Below are 18,960 nucleotides of genomic sequence, written 5' to 3' on the forward strand. Positions count from 1 at the left end.
CTGCTCCGGTCGTCTGTGTGATCACGCTCTACATAGGTGATGTGCGTAAGACCTTTTTTAAACAGGTTAACATTCACAAGACCGCAGGGCCAGACAGATTACCAGGACCTGTACTCAGAGCATGCACTGACTAGCTGGCAAGTGTCTTCACTGACATTTTCAACCTCTGCCTGACCAAGTCTGAAATACCTACATGTTTCAAGCAGACCATCATAGTCCCTTTCTCCCCTCCTGTACTCCCTGTTCACCCACAACTGCATGACCGTGCACGAAAACAATATCTTCATTAAGTTTGCCGACCACACGGCGGTGGTAGGCCTGATGATCACCAATGACGATGAGACAGACTATAGGGAGGAGGTCAGAGATCTGGCACTGTGGTGACAGGACAACAACCTCTCCCTCAACGTCAGCAGGTTAAAGTAGCTGATTGTGGACAGCAGGAAACGGAAGGCCGACCACGCCCCCATTCACATCATCGGGACTGTAGTGGAGCGGGTCGAGAGCTTCAAGTTCCTCTGTGTCCACATCACTAAGGACCTATCATGGTGCAAACACACCAACACAGTTCCCCCTCAGGAGAATAAAAATACTTGTCATGGGCCCTCAGATCCTCAAAAAAAATAGCTGCACCATTGAGAACATCTTGACTGGCTGCATCACCGCTTGGTATGGCAACTCCTTGGCATCTGACCGTAAGGCGCTACAGAGGGTAGTGCGTATGGCTCAGTACATCACAAGGGCCGAGGTCCCTGCCATCTAAGACCTCTATACCAGGCGGTGTCAGAAGGTCCTAAATATTACCAAAGACTCCAGCCACCCAAGTCATAGACTGTTCTCTCTACTACCACACGGCAATCGGTACCGGAGCACCAAGTCTGGGACCAAAAGGCTCCTGAACAGCTTCTACCCCGGAGCTATACGTTGGCTTCCCTGACTATTTGCATTGACCCCCTTTTCTTTGCACTGACTCTCTTGCACCAGCTCAATGAACACTCACTAGACTCTACTCACACACCCTACACCGACACTCCAACACACACACACACACACACACACACACACACACACTGACGGCACACACTCAGACTTTCACACTCTTCACATACGCTGCTGCTACTCTGTTTTTGATCTATTCTGATTGCCTAGTCACTTTAACACCTACCTATATGTTCATATTACCCCAATAACCTCGTGCCCCAGCACATTGTTTCCTTTTTTATTTTAAATGTTTAGCCAATTGTTCTTACACAACAATGATGAATTTAAAAAGTAAGGGCTCGTAAGTAAGCATGTCATGTGACAAATACAATTTTATTTGAGTATATATATATGTATACAGTGGGGCAAAAAAGTATTTAGTCAGCCACCAATTGTGCAAGTTCTCCCACTTAAAAAGATGAGAGGACTGTAATTGTCATCATAGGTACCCTTCAACTATGACAGACACAATTGGTGGCTGACTAAATACTATTTGCCCCACTGTATATAACAGTGAAATGCTGATTCATCACTGTGCCCAGCAAATATAATGACCGTCATTTATTGAATCCTTAAGTGCTTTTGAGTGAGCTATTGATGGTATCCGCCTTGTTTTGGTTTTTCTAAAGCCGTTGCTCTTGCTTGTGTGGTGTATCTAACTCCAGTCACCGAGCGTGGCGAGCCATGGGAATTGCGTCAGTGGTGCAGTGCGATTGAAAACGAGCTGCTTTTTCATGCCCACTGGAAAACTCACAACCTCTGCACAATTTACCTTACGCTTGGGCGGCATAGTCCAGCACTGCAGGGTTCTGCAGACCTCAGAATGCACTGTCCTATCTGGTGGCTCAGCATCTCCTCTCCTCTCGCATCTTTTCTCCTCTCCCCTATACTCTTCCTCTCTCCGCACAAACAGAGCATGCTGGCCACAGAGTGGAATGCCAATGCGGTTGCCTGCTCCCACACCTCGTACATCCAACCGCTTTCATCTGCACCTCTGCTCCTCTCGTCAGCCTGTAACGACGCTGGACAAGGGCGACGCAACGTTCTCCCTCTATTAGGAAAACAGATGGTGCTCGTCGGGGGGAATTTAATGGTTTTGGAGCTGCTGTTTCCCCTGGATGCTGCGCATTTGCAGCCTGATTGTGACACCAGGCCGTGCAATACAATGGCTCCATGTTGTCTGAAGGCCCGTGTGAAGGAACCAGATCGAGGATGCACGGCCCCCTGGGGAAGGGTTAAGGACCCACTTGTTTAGACGACTTCAACGTCTCTCAAAAGACTTGGAGCGCTCGCTCTGCTGCTCACTGCTCCTGACTCTATATGGACCGGGAACCATCAGCCTTCGAGGCTTGATATCCTAGGTGCTGGCATATTAATTAGTACCAAGGTTACAGATCTGGTCGTTGACTCATGGTCAGGATGCCGGAATACAGTTTAAGATGTAGTGCCTTTTACATTGACACTGTGATTTTTTTTTTTTAATGCAGAACCGTGTTTTTCAAACGATGGGTCGGGACTCTGGGACCCACTGATGGGTAGAGGGCTCCAGGTTAAAGTGTCCCCCTAGGTACAGATCTAGGATCAGCTTCTCATCACCCAATCCTAACCATGAGTGGGGGAAATGCTAAACTGATCCCAGGTCAGCATCTAGGGTCAAGACTGCGTTTTGAGGGACTAAAAACATAGGTATTAGTGGCATTGGTTAATGATTTGTCACAAAGGACAGTTATAATGGAGTACATTTGAGAGCTTCTGGTGCAGATGATCGTGTGACATTGAGCGATGTATCATGGTGCCGGTGTGATCCTTTTCCTACCAGAGTCTATTCTTTCCTCTTAAATGTAATGGCAACATTTGGATTTCCACCGAAATAGACATTCCCAAAAGTAACTGCTATTCGTGTGTAATTACATGACTCTGACTTACCAAAACTTGGTGTATTTGGAAAGACATCTGGAAGATTGAGGAAATGATCAGAAGATAGATGGTAGTTACATAGTTCAGAATACACAAGATCAAGGTCAAACAAAATAAAATTTTTATTATTTTGAAAGTAAGCTTTCATTGACAAGCTGTAAGTGATGCCCAGAGATGGAAACACATCCGATGGCTTCCACAACATGTGAACAATATCAGAAAAAAAAATGGGATTGATAGACCTAACAACTAGAAATGGTGTCAGGTGTGGTCACGGGATGTTTCCAAGTGTCCCTAAACATCTCCAAAGTGGCAAATGTCTGTAAATTAGATAATTTCAGTGCTATTACATATTTGCAATCCCTTCTTGCTATTTTTTTGTATAGAAACACTATTTCTGACAACTTCACTCAAACATTGTGGTGTTATGTTATCCAGGGTACATTCAAGTGTCCTTTCAACCTCTCCAAAGTGTCCGAATGTGGTAATTTCACTGTTTTTGCACACTGGATGTGCCTAAAAGTTATTGTTCACTATAACAAACTAAATTGCTACAACACCCAACCTCTCTCAAACATTGTGGTGGTGTCGGGAGACATACGGGAGGATATCCTATTTTTTTTTTCAACCTCTCCAAAGTGCCTGAACATTTAGGCTCGGTATATCCAATGTATTGGTCCCACATACAAATGAGCTGTTTACAAAAACAATATAAAAGCAACAGATATACAACTTGGTTACACACGTGTCCTTCACTAAAAAAAAAGGTGCACAAATAAGCTGGAATATTTCAAAATGGCATTCTTGTTCGTTTTACATCCCAGGTCTAGATTATTAGATTTCACTTTCCCCATAGCTTGTGCATGTCGTGACAGTCTTTGAAGCGGGTCTCTCTCTGCCAGGAAAAAAAAAAAAAGTGTTTTGTGCAATGCTTGCATTTCTTCCTTTTGGCATTTGTGTTGGATAGTGGTGCTCGCCTTCAGAAGGGGGTCTTGTGATGGTTGTGAGGTTGCTTTGGGCCCCTAATTCAGCTGCTCTCAGAAGGCCAACTGGGAGAGAGGGGTTTGACCTTTTTCGTTGGCCATCTGCAATGTCCACAAAGTGGTTAAAAAAAAGTAGTATACCACTTCCTGGTCTTGAGGAGGACCTGGTAGTAGCCTATCAGAGCATCAGAGATGTCGACACCCCCCCATGCTGGCATTGTAGTCCTTCTCAGAAACAGGAATGGGGACTTTCTTCCTTTTTCCCCATCCTTGAGACATGGTTGTTATCGAATGACTTATGCTGTGTGGTGAGCATGGTTAATTCCCCAGTTTCCTTCCATTTCACAAAAAGCAGCTTGTTAGTCCTGATCCAACGTATGGTCCCCCCCGGTCTCTGCTGTCTTTCATGTCTTTTACCTTGGTCTTGGGGAAACCGATTCTGTTAGGACGAATGGTGCCACAAGCCTCTCTTTTATTTTTCAAGATGTCTTTGAAAAGTGGATGTAGAACCATCAGACGGGTGATTGACATAGCAGTGAGGGGGTGAAGACCTTGACCGCTGGGGAGGGGTGACTCCCAAACGTCATCATCCAAATCCTCTGCATCATCCACTCTGTGGTGAATAAAATAAAGGGATATATTGGTGTGAGACTCAGAATTACAGTAGACTATATTTGCAAAATGGCATTACGGTAAAGTAAAAACACCAAGCCTAAACTTAATCTGTGCAGTAACTCTCATAGAAGGTGTGAAGCACACACACAATGCAAACAGTAACACATTGGAGACAAAGGCAGAGATGAGAACCACAAATGAAATTGGCTATATAAAGTCATGAAAATAATTTACTTAACGGATCTAAGTGGATCCAATCCTTCTAGAAAGCAAATCTCTGTCGGGCGAGTCGAAATCCTCGTTCGTTGTCCAAATCGCTCCCCTGATCCGAGTCCAACCAATATTTTATTCAAAGCTTCTGTCTGTATACTTATTCATAGCTGCCTTATTTTTTAGCTTCCTGATCGATCTTCTTAGTTGACCTTTTTTTTTACCGCCTTGAGAAGCCATCTTTTATGCTTAAAGCAATGAAATTCAACCGATGAAATCTGTTTACAATATATGACTGTACGTTTGTTTATCCAATGTGTAACTCTGTTGTTGTTTGTCACACTGCTTTGCTTTATCTTGGCCAGGTCGCAGTTGTAAATGAGAACTTGTTCTCAACTGGCCTACCTGGTGTTAAATAAATGTGAAATATATTTTTTAAATGTAGTGTACTCGGCGCGTCTCGTCTGAGCCAGGTAGCAATAGTTCGCGTTATGCATAAAATGTTCTAGGCCTTGCTTTGTCCCACCCAGATCAACTGCATATCCCTGTAAAGCTTATCACATTGGCTACAAGACTGTCAAACTGCAATTAGTAGCCAATCCCCTGTGTAATGGATGCCTACAGCGCGTAAGCAGGCAACATATTTTTGATGCGCAAATATCTAGTCACTCGGTGGACATTCGATGTTGCCATTAACTCACACACAATTGGCATTAGGCTGGATTTGGTCCTACCAACCTAAGGATTCATTTCATATCCCCCATTTAGCTATAGCTAAAACACAGACCAAATCGAAGATGTTTTGTGAAAACGTTGCGTAAAATACAAACGTTGACTCTCAGGGCTGGTGATCAATAACGGTAGGTCACATGCAGACGGACAATTCTCTGGAGTCCCGGATTTCGGTGTGTATCAATGTATTCCGTGTTTATTTTGTTTACGCTTCATAACGCTAACCGGAATGTATATAGCAGCCGTCTTGAAACGAGGTCATCGGCTCGGCCTAGGGTCTACCGTTCTCATACCAGACTGAATTGAATAATGTCTAATAGGATCCCTACATATGGGGCCTTTACATTTAAGGGGTTAATAAACAGCCGTTCCCTTTCTCTAGTGCTCCATGATTTGTTGCACGTTTCAATGTTCAGTCCTCTACTAGGTCTCTTGTCACATGGCTGGCTGTTTTTCAAGGATACAACAAAGAGCTGTTTTGCACTTGAACCGTAATGGATGGCTAAACTAACTGATACACTGCCTCGAAGCTCAACTGCCTGCATAGTTGCAACATATAAACAATGATTCGTTTTCTTGATCCCGAGTGCTCGAAGGCTGGGCGCAATAGTTTAGTTAAGTCCAATCTGAACTGAGGCATGTGAACTTTACAACAGGAGCAATGACCTACTAAGGATAAATAATTTTCTACACTAAAAATTTGCAACGCCACTCGTTTTGCTCATAACCATTTTAGTCTGTTGTTGTTAAAGCCTGGTTTGTTTGTTGGGCTTCTCTATTTGACGTGAGCTAAAATATATCGTTTTGTATTGCAAGGGTAAATGCTTTGTTTGTGCAATTACAACTTTTATCAACTTCAAATCGTTTTGGTAAGTTTTGTATTGGAAAAGATGATGTTTTTTCTTTCCAGCGAGGAGGACCTGTCATGCAACAAAAAAAAGTATGACTTTTGAGAGCTTGGAGCTCAAACTGTTATTGGTTCATATTGATGTTGTTGCTCCTTGCTCCTCACTCTGTGCATGAGTTAGATTTACTGGCACATTGTTTCTTGACAGCAATCAAATGTAAAATAAATAGTGCCAAAAGCTATTTCCTGGATACTTTGACTATTTTTAGTATTACCAAAAAAGGCAAATACCAAAGGACATGAGCACAGAGGCAGCCCTTCTTTCTCCCAAGACATCCACAAGAGAAGAGCTCCCTCCCCCAATTTCACTTATCAGACACTGTTTATTCTCCTTTCCCGTATACTGTCCTGGGAATAACTAGTGGTAACATTTAAATGAGGCACATAATGCACTATAATACACTTGTAATGTGTTATGATGACACAGACTATTAGAATAAGCGTCCACAATAACTCATAAGCGGTTATAAAACTCAATGTTTGATAGATCATTTATTATAATAACGCGTAAGACTAAATGCAAATGAATGAACCAGTTAAAAAATTATTCTAAATCTACGAATGTGGTATATTTCCCACAGAATGTGGTATATTTCCCACAGTATGTGGTATATGTCCCACAGTATGTGGTATATGTCCCACAGTATGTGGTATATGTCCCACAGTATGTGGTATATGTCCCACAGTATGTGGTATATGTCCCACAGTATGTGGTATATGTCCCACAGTATGTGGTATATGTCCCACAGTATGTGGTATATGTCCCACAGTATGTGGTATATGTCCCACAGTATGTGGTATATGTCCCACAGTATGTGGTATATGTCCCACAGTATGTGGTATATGTCCCACAGTATGTGGTATATGTCCCACAGTATGTGGTATATGTCCCACAGTATGTGGTATATGTCCCACAGTATGTGGTATATGTCCCACAGTATGTGCTGGGCCAGAGGCTTGTTCACACGCTGGACTGTTTCCAGCTTGTGTCAAATGATCTGTACAAATCTTCACCTCTGCTTTGATCGAATCAGTCTGACTGTCAAAAGTAACAGCTCTTAACGGGGATCCAGAGAAATCGCTGCAGGCGCAATTTGAGAAATATGTTAGGAAAAAGAACGTCTATGCTCTTTCTAATGCTTGCTGCGGTAGCTCACAATGATGGAATAATTAAGTGCAGTGGCCGTTAATTTATGTGAATCCGACACACTCACTACATTTTAGATTCCGTCTGGTTTCAGATCCCTGTTTTTATCGTGTCAATTTCACACATGAAGAGTCACACGTGGGATTCCATTTGTACCAAATCTTCTCATTTGTTCCATTTATCAAATGCATTGACACAACTGCCTTCCTAATTGCAATCATCGATCTTCTCTTTTCCAGGTGAGGCGAGGATAAAGAAACCGAATACAAAGATGCCTCCCAAACAGGGTAAGAAAGACTCCTCTGCCATGCAAACATGTCACTTAGGGGTGTATCAGAGTATGAGTGCTGGTCCAGGATCAGCACCCCCCCCTGTCCATGTCCATGTTATTCACTGGGATCGGAAATTCTTAACTGATCCTCTATCGTCACTCCTACTCGGGAGTCGCTTGATCAATAGAGCACAGTACTAACTCTCTCTGGGCTATTGAAGAGCCCACAACCAAAATGTCAACAAGCGGTATAGATGATTCCCCAGACTCTATGTACTCTAGCTCTCTCGGCCAACAACAGTGATACATGCAGTGGGATAGCCTAGAGGGCCTGGCTCGTGTGTCAAACACAGGCCATACCTTGCTGCTCTAACTAAGACTGAGAGTACTGCTCCCTGCTCTGGCAGAGGTCTGGGGGTGCCTGTAATGGCAATCGGAGACCCCCCCCCCTCACCATGCTGTAGTGTAAATCAACCTGCATTCTAATAACGAGAGCCAGGGGAGCAAGTCACCTAATCTGAGCAGCTGTTCCAGTTGTGCTTTGTTCGCTGCCGGGGAGCATTAAGGCGTTAGCAATGGAATGGCGTGGGCCAAGGGCGGAAAGTCACAACCCTGCCCAAACCTAGAGGTTTGATCTGATGATAGAGATGTTCCTGGCCGAAGTGACTGTTGATTTGTGTGTGTGTGTGTGTGTGTGTTGTCCAGCTATGCCCCCTCAGATTGTCCAGTTCCCAGACGACATGAAGATTCTGGCAGGGGAGAAGGTGGAAATTCTCTGTAAGTTTGGAGGAGCTCCACCAGTCAACTGCACCTGGCTCAAGTTCCGCAAACCAGTAAGGACCAGTCTTTACAAAATAATTGACAACATTGATAAAGGGGCGGCAGGGTAGCCTAGTGGTTAGAGAGTTGTACGAGTAACCGAAAGCTTGCAAGTTCATATCCCCCAGCTGACAAGGTGCAAATCTGTCGTTCTGCCCCTGAACAGGCAGTTAATCCACTGTTCCTAGGCATTTGTTCTTAACTGACATGCCTAGTTAAATAAAGGTCAAATAAAGATGAGCAAAAATGACTGGTGTCGAAATGAGAATGTGTAAGCAGAAAATAACCCCATACCTACTGTGATGGATCTTTGATGTTATGGGGCTATTTTGCTCCCAGTGATCCTGAGGCCCTTGTTAAGGTCAATGGCATCATGAGCTATCAAGTACCAGGGACATTTTAGCCAAAAGCCTGGTTGCCTCTGTCAGGAAGCTGAAACGTGGCTGCAAGTGGATATTACAGTAAGGCAAAAAAAAAAAACAAGCATACATCAAAATCCACAAAGAAATGGTTAATTGGCCAGAAAATCAACATTTTGTGGTGGCCATCTCAGTCTCCGGACTTTGAAAACCTGTGGTTTGAATTGAAGATGTCAGTCCATAAGAGCAGACAAAGGATCTCAAGGATCTGGAAGGATTCTGTCTAGAGGAATGGTCTAAGATCTGTCCCAATGTGTTTACTAACTCCTAAAACCTTTTTAGTAAATGGCTCTGTGCCGTTACCCTCGCAAGGTGAGGAGGTATTGTAAGGTTTTGACCTCTACCTTTTTGGAGAGAAAAACAAGTATTACTTGCGAAACAAAATCTCGTTCTCTGAGCAACTGTATAGGTATAAAATAATATCATTTCCCCTTCTTTCTTGAATAGAATATAGCTCAGTATTTGAATGATTTATTTCATAGTCATTTCTGCTCATCTTTATCGAGGGTGTCAATAATCCTGGACCCCACTGACTCTAATACTATGCCTCCTATCTCCACCATCTCCATCAAATATATCAGATCTAATTACATTATACCAATTCAAGGCTGTAGCTCTCATCATTGTAGCCTTGAACACGGTTTCAACGAACACATGTCGCCTCTGTGAAACCACTGCCTTTTGTCTTGTTTGCAGATTCAAGAGGTCAAAGGTGATTTAACCATTGAAACCACTGAGGTCACCAGTAAACTGACCATCGCAGACAGCCAGCAGGACCACTGTGGCTGCTACACCCTCGAACTGCGAAACAGCTACGGCTTGAGACAGGCAGCTCTCAACCTCACCATTGTGGGTACGTTCCATTTGACACACATCAGGCAGCTCTCAACCTCCCCATTGTGGGTACGTTCTATTTGACACACATCAGGCAGCTCTCAACCTCCCCATTGTGGGTACGTTCCATTTGACACACATCAGGCAGCTCTCAACCTCACCATTGTGGGTACGTTCCATTTGACACACATCAGGCAGCTCTCAACCTCCCCATTGTGGGTACGTTCCATTTGACACACATCAGGCAAGCTCTCAACCTCCCCATTGTGGGTACGTTCCATTTGACACACATCGGGCAGCTCTCAACCTCACCATTGTGGGTACGTTCCATTTGACACACATCAGGCAGCTCTCAACCTCCCCATTGTGGGTACGTTCCATTTGACACAAATCGGGCAGCGACGCCGTTTTTTGCCTCCGTTGAATGAGTTTCAGGAGGTGATTACGAGTGGCGGAAGTCTTTCCCTTTTTCAAGTGAGCGATATATGGTATTAATCCACTATTTTAAAACCACTGCTCCTACTGATACCGATCATTGTATTGTCTCTCGTTAAAAAATGTTTAAAAAAGAATAGCGGTCCTGTAGCTTTGGGGAATGTTGTTGGGGAAGGGAAGGTATGCAGGCCCGGGCCAGCTCCAACTCTCTGTATCCTAAAACTAACAGGCCGTTGCAGGGATCTCCAGTGGCCTTTTAAGGCTGTGCTTTCTCTCCAGCTGTTGCTTCAATGTGAGGCCCTTTGCCACTGCTGTCCATAGTGGAGTGTATCCAGTCCTACTCCGGGAATACGCCACAGCCAGGGAAAGAGGACTTCTAGAGGTGCTCCATATAAACGCCACCGCTTATGTGCCCGGGGAGCTGTTAATAGCATACGAAGAGGCACGAAGCGCTTGTTAGACGCTGATAAAAAAAATAGCCTAACTACTTAGACGCTTGTTAATGTATATGATCCTCGCGTTTAGGTTTATGGTTCTTGGACTCTATGTATGGAGTATAGAGGTTTAGTTTTGAATTGTTTCATGTAATGTGTGGCCCCTTTTTTGTTTTGTTTTTTTGCAGTGACATTGAATCATCCCGCATGGCAGAGCTGTTGATGTCACGCTGTGCTCTTTTGGGGGCGGTTTTGTTTGGTATTTTACAAGGGACCACTGGGGATTTAAGTGGGGGTATTCTTTTAACAGCTCGGGTAACATGGCATCCCTCTAAACAAACCAGGGGGGATAAGTGTGCTGTACCTAGCAGACAGTCTGGGGCATGTCGTCTGACACCAGCAGTACAGTAAAACGGATCCAGACTCCATGTGGAGTCCCCCTGTCACGGCTCCCACTTTTCATCTGCGCTCACGAACAGTTTCCCCGTACTGTGCCTGCTTGCTGTTGACGAATGGAGTTGGTTCAAAAGGTAGCCACTTTTGCCAGACAGGAAGCTGCTTCATTCCCAACACAGCTGTGCTCTTGTGTGCACGGTCATTACTGATGTTGGTGAATGGAAGGACTGGGAGACCTATGTTCACAAATCGAGTGACTCATCACGCCTTTTCAATGGCATCAAACTATAGGCGCATGTCCCAAATGGCGCCCTATTCCCTATATAGTGCGCTACTTTTGACCAGGACCCAAAGGGTCAAAAGTTAGTGCACTATATGGGGAACAGGGTGCAGTTTGGGACTCAGCCTGGAACAGGTATCACCACAATGTGAACATGGTTTTGTGTGGATTGTTGAAAGGTCTAGTATTGTGTCTGAGCATGTTCGCCATTTGGTGCGTTGATCTACTGTGTGACCTCTCTGTGTTCCAGACAAACCTGATCCCCCTGCACGAGTTCCAGCCGCCTCAGACATCCGCCGCTCCACACTCACACTGTCATGGTACGGCCCCACCTACGACGGGGGCAGTGCCGTCCAGTCCTACAACCTAGAGATATGGAACTCGGTGGACAAGGAGTGGAAGAACCTCGTCTCCTGCAACAGCACCTCCTATAATGTCCAGAACCTGCTGGGTCAGCGCCAGTACAAGTTCAGGGTGCGGGCAGTCAATATCTATGGCATCGGGGAGCCCAGTGCCGAGTCTGAGGCTGTCACAATGTTAGAGGAGGATGTTGAGGGTGAGCTCCCCCTAGTGGGTCTATGGTGTACTGACACTCATTGGTAATACTTTATAATCCCACTCAGTGGTAACACTTTATAATCAACCTCATTGATAACTAACAAGCCATTTTCATTGTCAGACATAGATTTGTATTAATGATGATGAATTCATAATAATAATGATTGAGTCATACTAATCACTAACAAACTATCTGATAATTTATTCTAACAGAAAAGGAGGAGGTTGAGGATGATGAAGGTATGTTTAATCCAATCCAATATTCCATGTTTAAGTAACTGATTCCTTTCAAAAATGATTTTGGTAACATCTTCTATGATACGTAAAATGTTTTATGATGTCCTTTCTAATGCCTTATAATGCCCTTTATAATGTGCTATGACAGTGACTATAAACATCCATAATGACTCATAAGTGTCATGCTCCTATGTTCAGAGAAAGAGCCAGACTACAGAGATGTGATCGTTAGAACAGATGTGAAAGTAAAGGATCTGTATGATGTGGAAGAGAGGCTCGGAACGTGAGTACCCTTCTATCAACAACTACAATGTCCCAAAAGGCACCATATTCCCTATATAGTACACTGGGCCTATAGGTCTCTGGTCAAAATTCGGGCACTATTATAGGGTGTCATTTGGGATGTGGACAACATGTTGGTCAGCAAAGCATTGGTCCACATTGACACGTGTATCTACATGTGCAGCAGGCCTACTGTGCACGCCTCTCGCATCCATGATATCGTCTGTATCAGACTCCCAGAAAATGATCCTTTTCCTTTTCTGTGCTTTAGGGGGAAATTCGGACAGGTGTTCAAACTTTTGGAGAAGGGAACAAAAAAGCACTGGGCTGGAAAGTTCATCAAGGCCTACTCTGCAAAAGAGAAAGATCATGTGAGACAAGAGATTGCAATAATGAACTCCCTCCATCACCCCAAACTTGTCCAGTGCATTGATGCCTTCGAAGGCAAGTCCGACATCGTCATGGTTTTGGAAATGTGAGTATAAGTGACCCATGTGTTACAAAAAGTTTATTCATTTCGGTTACCCTATTCCCTATATCAAATGTTATTGTCACATACACATGGTTAGCAGATGTTAATGCGAGTTAACCAACGAGTAATCTAACCTAACAATTTCACACCAGCTACCTTATACACACACAAGTGTAAATGGATGAAAAATATGTACATAAAGATATATGAATGAGTGGTGGTACAGAACGGCATAGTCAAGATGCAGTAGATGGTATCGAGTACAGTATATACATATGAGATGAGTAATGCAGGGTATGTAAACATTATATTAAGTGGCATTGTTTAAAGTGGCTAGTGAAACATTTATTACATCATTAAAGTGCCTGGAGTTGAGTCCGTATGTTGGCAGCAGCCACTCAATGTTAGTGGTGGCTGTTTAACAGTCTGATGGCCTTGAGATAGAAGCTGTTTTTCAGTCTCTCGGTCCCTGCTTTGATGCACCTGTACTGACCTCGCCTTCTGGATGATAGCGGGGTGAACAGGCAGTGGCTCGGGTAGTTGTTGTCCTTGATGATCTTTATGGCCTTCCTGTGACATTGGGTGGTGTAGGTGTCCTGGAGGGCAGGTAGTTTGCCCCCGGTGATGCGTTGTGCAGACCTCACTACCCTCTGGAGAGCCTTGCGGTTGTGGGCAGGGCAGTTACCGTACCAGGCGGTGATACAGCCCGACAGGATGCTCTCGATTGTGCATCTGTAAAAGTTTGTGACTGCTTTTGGTGACTCGCTTCACGTTCCTATATAGTTTACTAGAAATGTAAACAGAGGGTTATTTAGTAGGCATACAACTGGAATGAATACAGGTCCATTTGCAGTTTTGATCTTGAGGATTTTCACTTGGCACTTGTGTGTAACAAATTACACTACATGGCCATAAGTATGTGGACACCTGCTTGTCGGGCGTCTCATTCCAACATCATGGGCATTATTATGGAGTTGTTACCCCTTTTACTGCTATAACAGCCTCCACTTTTCTGGGAAGGCTTTTCTTCTAGATGTTGGAACATTGCTCTGGGGACTTGCTTCCATTTAGCCACGCCAATTTATACGGGCTACGTGCTTCAGCACTCGGCGGTCCCGTTCTCTGAGCTTGTGTGGCCTACCACTTCGTTGAGCCATTGTTGCTCCTAGACGTTTCCACTTCACAATAACAGCACTTACACTTACAGTACCAGGGTAGCTCCAGCAGGGTAGAAATTTGATAAAACTGACTTGTTGGAAAGGTGACATCCCACTGAGCTCTTCAGTAAGGACATTCTACTGCCAATGTTTGTCTATGGAGATTGCATGGCTGTGTGCTCGATTTTATACACCTATCAGCAACGAGTGTGGCTGAAATAGCTAAATCCACTAGTTTGGAGGGGTGTCCACATACTTCTGATGTAGTGTATCTGAGTATGAAAATTGATATGATAACGTTTATTTTGGAGAATGTCAAAGGAAATTGATTTGCATTTAAACATCTCCATTATTCGTGGCTAATGATTCATTTTGACCAGACAGACACTTAGGCTTTTTTTATGTGGTGATGCTTGGAAAAAGTTCACTTGCCAAGTATTTGAGATGTAAACACATTAGACTGAACCATTTCCCCTCTGTTTTTTTATAGCATTATCAAGTGGTACACTGACACAAGACCACTGGACTCACTTGACTCTCATTTACAACTGCAATTGTCCTTAGTACTCATTTTAGATGATATGTCTTGTAAGCTGTCAAAGCTAGAAAAAGATATTCGAGATACTCTAAAATGACAAGTATTTCATATCCGGTGAAGGATTTCCATATTTGGCTGTAATGTGTTTTGCAGGATCTCAACCATCATTCTCTCCCTCTCTCTCTCGCTCTCTGCAGGATCTCTGGTGGGGAGCTGTTTGAGCGTATCATCGATGAAGACTTTGAGCTGACAGAAAGGGAGGTCATTAAGTACATGCTGCAGATTGTGGACGGGGTTCACTACATCCACAAGCAGGGCATCGTCCATCTGGACCTCAAGCCTGAGAATATCATGTGTGTCAACAAGACCGGGAACACCATCAAACTCATTGACTTCGGCCTCGCTCGCAGACTAGGTAACCAGGCCTCGTGTGCACAGGGCATTTTCAGAAATATGGTTGCGGAATTCCGGTAACTTTCCCCAAATTCCGATGTTTCCCAGAAATCCTTGGTGGGAGGATTCCTGGATATCCTGCTGATTCCAGGAATCTGTTACTGGAATTTTGCATCCCAATTCAGAATCATAGCGACATCTCTCTTTTCATTAACTTTCTATTCTAATGAATGCTAAATGAACACCTTTTTCATTTTTGAAACCGTCTTCCCCTGTGTGCTCCTAGAAAGCTCTGGAACATTGAAAGTTCTGTTTGGAACCCCTGAGTTTGTGGCCCCTGAAGTGATCAACTATGAAGCAATCAGTTACCCAACAGACATGTGGAGTATAGGGGTCATCTGCTACATCCTGTGAGTGTCAAACCAGTTATAATGACCCTTATAACCACTTGTAACCATTCTTACTTGTAATGAGTAAACTTCTATGTTAACACTTTATTTGGATAATCCCAAATGGATGGTCTGTAAATGTTCAACTGTCAACAACATTTATACAAACTATCCGCTAATCCTAACCCTTATCCTAACCTAACGTTAACCCTAAACCTAACCCTTATCCTAACCTAACGTTAACCCTAAAACCTAACCTAACCCTTATCCTAACCTAACGTTAACCCTAAACCTAACCCTTATCCTAACCTAGCGTTAACCCTAAACCTAACCCTTATCCTAACCTAACGTTAACCCTAAACCTAACCCTTATCCTAACCTAATGTTAACCCTAAACCTAACCCTTATCCTAACCTAACGTTAACCCTAAACCTAACCCTTATCCTAACCTAACGTTAACCCTAAACCTAACCCTTATCCTAACCTAGCGTTAACCCTAAACCTAACCCTTATCCTAACCTAATGTTAACCCTAAACCTAACCCTTAACCTAACCTAATGTTAACCCTAAAACGAACCCTTATCCTAACCTAGCGTTAACCCTAACCCTTATCCTAATCTACCGTTAACTCTAAACCTTATCCTAACCTAATGTTAACCTTTAACCTAACCCTAACTGTAACATAGCAAGCTGTTGCATTAGTATAGTTTGTTGATCATTTGAGCATATGTAGATAATCTATAAGGCACTATTCAAATAATGTATATTTGCTACAGTGTCCCTAATCTCAAAGCTGCCTTATTGGATTTCTCTGGGCTTCCATGCTCACAGCAACAGTTACTTTCTGCAGGCAGGCAGTGTATGGGCCTCTCCAACCTCTATGCCTGTAAATGGATATAGAGACAGAGCAGAGCAATACTCTCCAGTGCCCCAAACCTCTGTGAGGTCTCCTCGGTCCACAAAGATTTATTACACACTGCTTACATAGCAGTGTTAGAAGTAAGGCTGTCTGATCTCTATTGCCTCAGAGATTTCAGTTGTGCATCCCAAACAGCTGCCTATTCCCTATGTAGGGCACTACTCTTGACCAAAGCCTTAAGGGAATAAGGTGCCCGTAGGGTGCCATTTGGGACGCACGCTAGGTTTCATCCATCCTGTTAGAGTCCTGACTCAAAGTGTACATGGTGGATAAAAAGCTTTTGTGGTGTACCAATATAAGACCTATGTCTAGCACGGAAAACATCTGGGTGTGCCCAATAAGACTGGCTTCGTTGAAAGTGATGAACACTTACCAAGTCTCACCAGTGAGCGCTGTTTAGGGGCCCGGCAGGGTGTGGCACATTTTCCATGCAGAGCAGAAGTGGTTTTTGGTAGCCCTTTTGTAGGTCAAGCGTTCATTTATACTTCTCTCTCTCGCTCCACCTCTCTCCAACCTCCCCCTCTCTCTCCATTCCTCAGGGTGAGTGGCCTGTCCCCATTCATGGGGGATAACGACAACGAGACCCTTTCCAATGTGACCTCGGCCACTTGGGACTTTGAAGACGACGCCTTCGATGAGATCTCAGACCACGCCAAGGACTTCATTACCAACTTGCTGAAGAAAGACATGAAGTAAGCAACATGAGGCGCTCTGAAACACGGCTTGATTAAAGAGCCCTGTGTGTCCCAAATGGCACAGTATTCCCTACATAGTGCACTACTTTACCATACTTTATCATCAAGTAGTGTACGGAATAGGGTGGCATTTGGGCCAAAGCCTCAGTTTTGACATGATTTGAGTGTAAGATGGCTTTGATCAGCCTGCCAGATGTCTCTGTTTAGATTGTTTAGGTGTCATATATATGTTATTTAGTCTCCTTTTGCCAACGGTTGCTTTTGACTCTGAATACATCCCAAATGGCACCCTATTCCCCAAGTAGTGCACAACTTTTGACTTGGGCTCTGGTCAAAAGCAGTGCACTATGTATGGAATACGATGCCATTTGGGACGTAACCCCAGATCTCGGTCCAAATCTCTGTCTGATGTTTTGTAATAGTGTGACTAAAGTCTTTGCGCCTCTCAATGTGCATGTGTCTCTGTGATCGTAGGGCTAGGCTGACATGCGATCAGTGCTATGAGCACCCATGGCTAAAACAAGACACTGGCAAAATGGAGGCCAAGAAGCTGTCCAAGGAGAGGATGAAGAAGTACATCTTGAGAAGGAAATGGCAGGTAGGTAACAGCAGAACCAGATCGTGGTCTGTGTCCCAAATGGCACCCTATGAGCCTCGGTCAAAAGTAGTGCACTATAGAATAGGGTGACATTTGGGGATGCAGACCATGTCTCCGGTTACAGATGGACATATTTGGCCATCCGTCTTAACCACGAGACGAGCACTGTTGGAGCGGTGTCGTAACGTATTAATCCACCCAAACAGGTTTGAGATTGAGAGAATGTGCTAGACACAGTGCACTATGACTTTGGCTAAAGTTCCACTGTAAGAGGCGCTGTGAATATCACTTGTCTGTTAGCGTACCCTGAGCTTCCAAGTCCCTGCAGTTAAACTCCTTCTTTGAGTGCTCGCCCACGAGCAAACCTCTCATTGTGTGAAACGGTCACCATGGAGGTCCATTAGTAGTTCATGAGGTTGAAAAGTACAAACTGTGAGCATTACTTCGGAAAACTAGAACACAAAACAGTAGAGACGGTGAAAGTGGAGAGATGTCTGTTTGACCTGTGTTTTTGATTCAAATGTACGAAGTCTGAAGGCAACAATCTCAGGGATCAAGTTATCCACCATGCTTTGTTTATAGAAGCAACATGTTAAGATCATAGATTGCGTTCCAAATGGCAGCCAATGCCATATATAGCTCTGGTCAAAAGTAGTGCACTATAAATGGAATAGGGTGCCATTTGGGACATTTATTCAGACCTGTTTTCCCCACGGTCAGCATGACATACCCCAGTGGACAGTAGATCTGATCTGGTTCTACACATGGACTGAGATGGTGAATCACATCAGATTGTGGAGAAGCCAACTTAACGAGTTTCTCCTGACCCAGCCCAACACTCCTGTCAGTGCCCTCTGACCTCTTCCTTCTCACACCAGTCTCTCCTCCAACACTTTCAAGTTCTGTTTGTCTCTCCATCTTTCATCCCTCTTATCATTCTCCATCTGTCGGCTGAACTCCCTCTGCATCTTTAGTCTTTGATATTGTCTCTCTGTAAATCAGTCAGGATTATCTTCATCAGGCTTCCCTCTGCGTCAACTCTGGCCTCTCTCCTTAATAACCTGCCTATAGGACACAGCCCTACTCTGTACTTCATGGCCAACTAGCAGGTCATTTCTTATTGTTACAACCATTAATCCAGAAGCGTCCTCGTAACATTTCGTGATGATGTCTATTCCTATGCCAAGGACTGTTTGTACTGCGACAGAATGTAACGAGTGTATCATTGATTTCACGGCAGAAAACCGGACATGCAGTGCGGGCCATCGGAAGGCTGTCATCAATGGCGATGTTGGCGGGCGTCAGTGCCAAGAAAGGCTCCCCTACTGAAGGTGGCACGGCT

General features: G+C 44.1%; 1 protein-coding gene across 1 annotated transcript in view; it reads left to right on the forward strand.

Annotated features, from left to right (window-relative positions):
* LOC124043813 (myosin light chain kinase, smooth muscle-like) overlaps nt 1–18,960 on the forward strand; it is a gene marked incomplete at its 3' end in the record, with an annotated part of 91,722 nt that overhangs the window by 71,742 nt on the left and 1,020 nt on the right. The window contains exons 20-31 of the mRNA XM_046362793.1: nt 7,732–7,779; nt 8,469–8,596; nt 9,698–9,854; nt 11,631–11,936; nt 12,152–12,178; nt 12,374–12,458; nt 12,729–12,932; nt 14,822–15,039; nt 15,304–15,427; nt 16,865–17,017; nt 17,495–17,618; nt 18,859–18,949. Of these exons, the coding sequence (XP_046218749.1) occupies nt 7,732–7,779; nt 8,469–8,596; nt 9,698–9,854; nt 11,631–11,936; nt 12,152–12,178; nt 12,374–12,458; nt 12,729–12,932; nt 14,822–15,039; nt 15,304–15,427; nt 16,865–17,017; nt 17,495–17,618; nt 18,859–18,949 (1,665 nt within the window). The remainder of the gene's footprint in view (nt 1–7,731; nt 7,780–8,468; nt 8,597–9,697; nt 9,855–11,630; nt 11,937–12,151; nt 12,179–12,373; nt 12,459–12,728; nt 12,933–14,821; nt 15,040–15,303; nt 15,428–16,864; nt 17,018–17,494; nt 17,619–18,858; nt 18,950–18,960) is intronic.

This window comes from Oncorhynchus gorbuscha, linkage group LG09, assembly GCF_021184085.1.
Source record: "Oncorhynchus gorbuscha isolate QuinsamMale2020 ecotype Even-year linkage group LG09, OgorEven_v1.0, whole genome shotgun sequence".
Taxonomy (NCBI): Eukaryota; Metazoa; Chordata; class Actinopteri; order Salmoniformes; family Salmonidae; genus Oncorhynchus; species Oncorhynchus gorbuscha.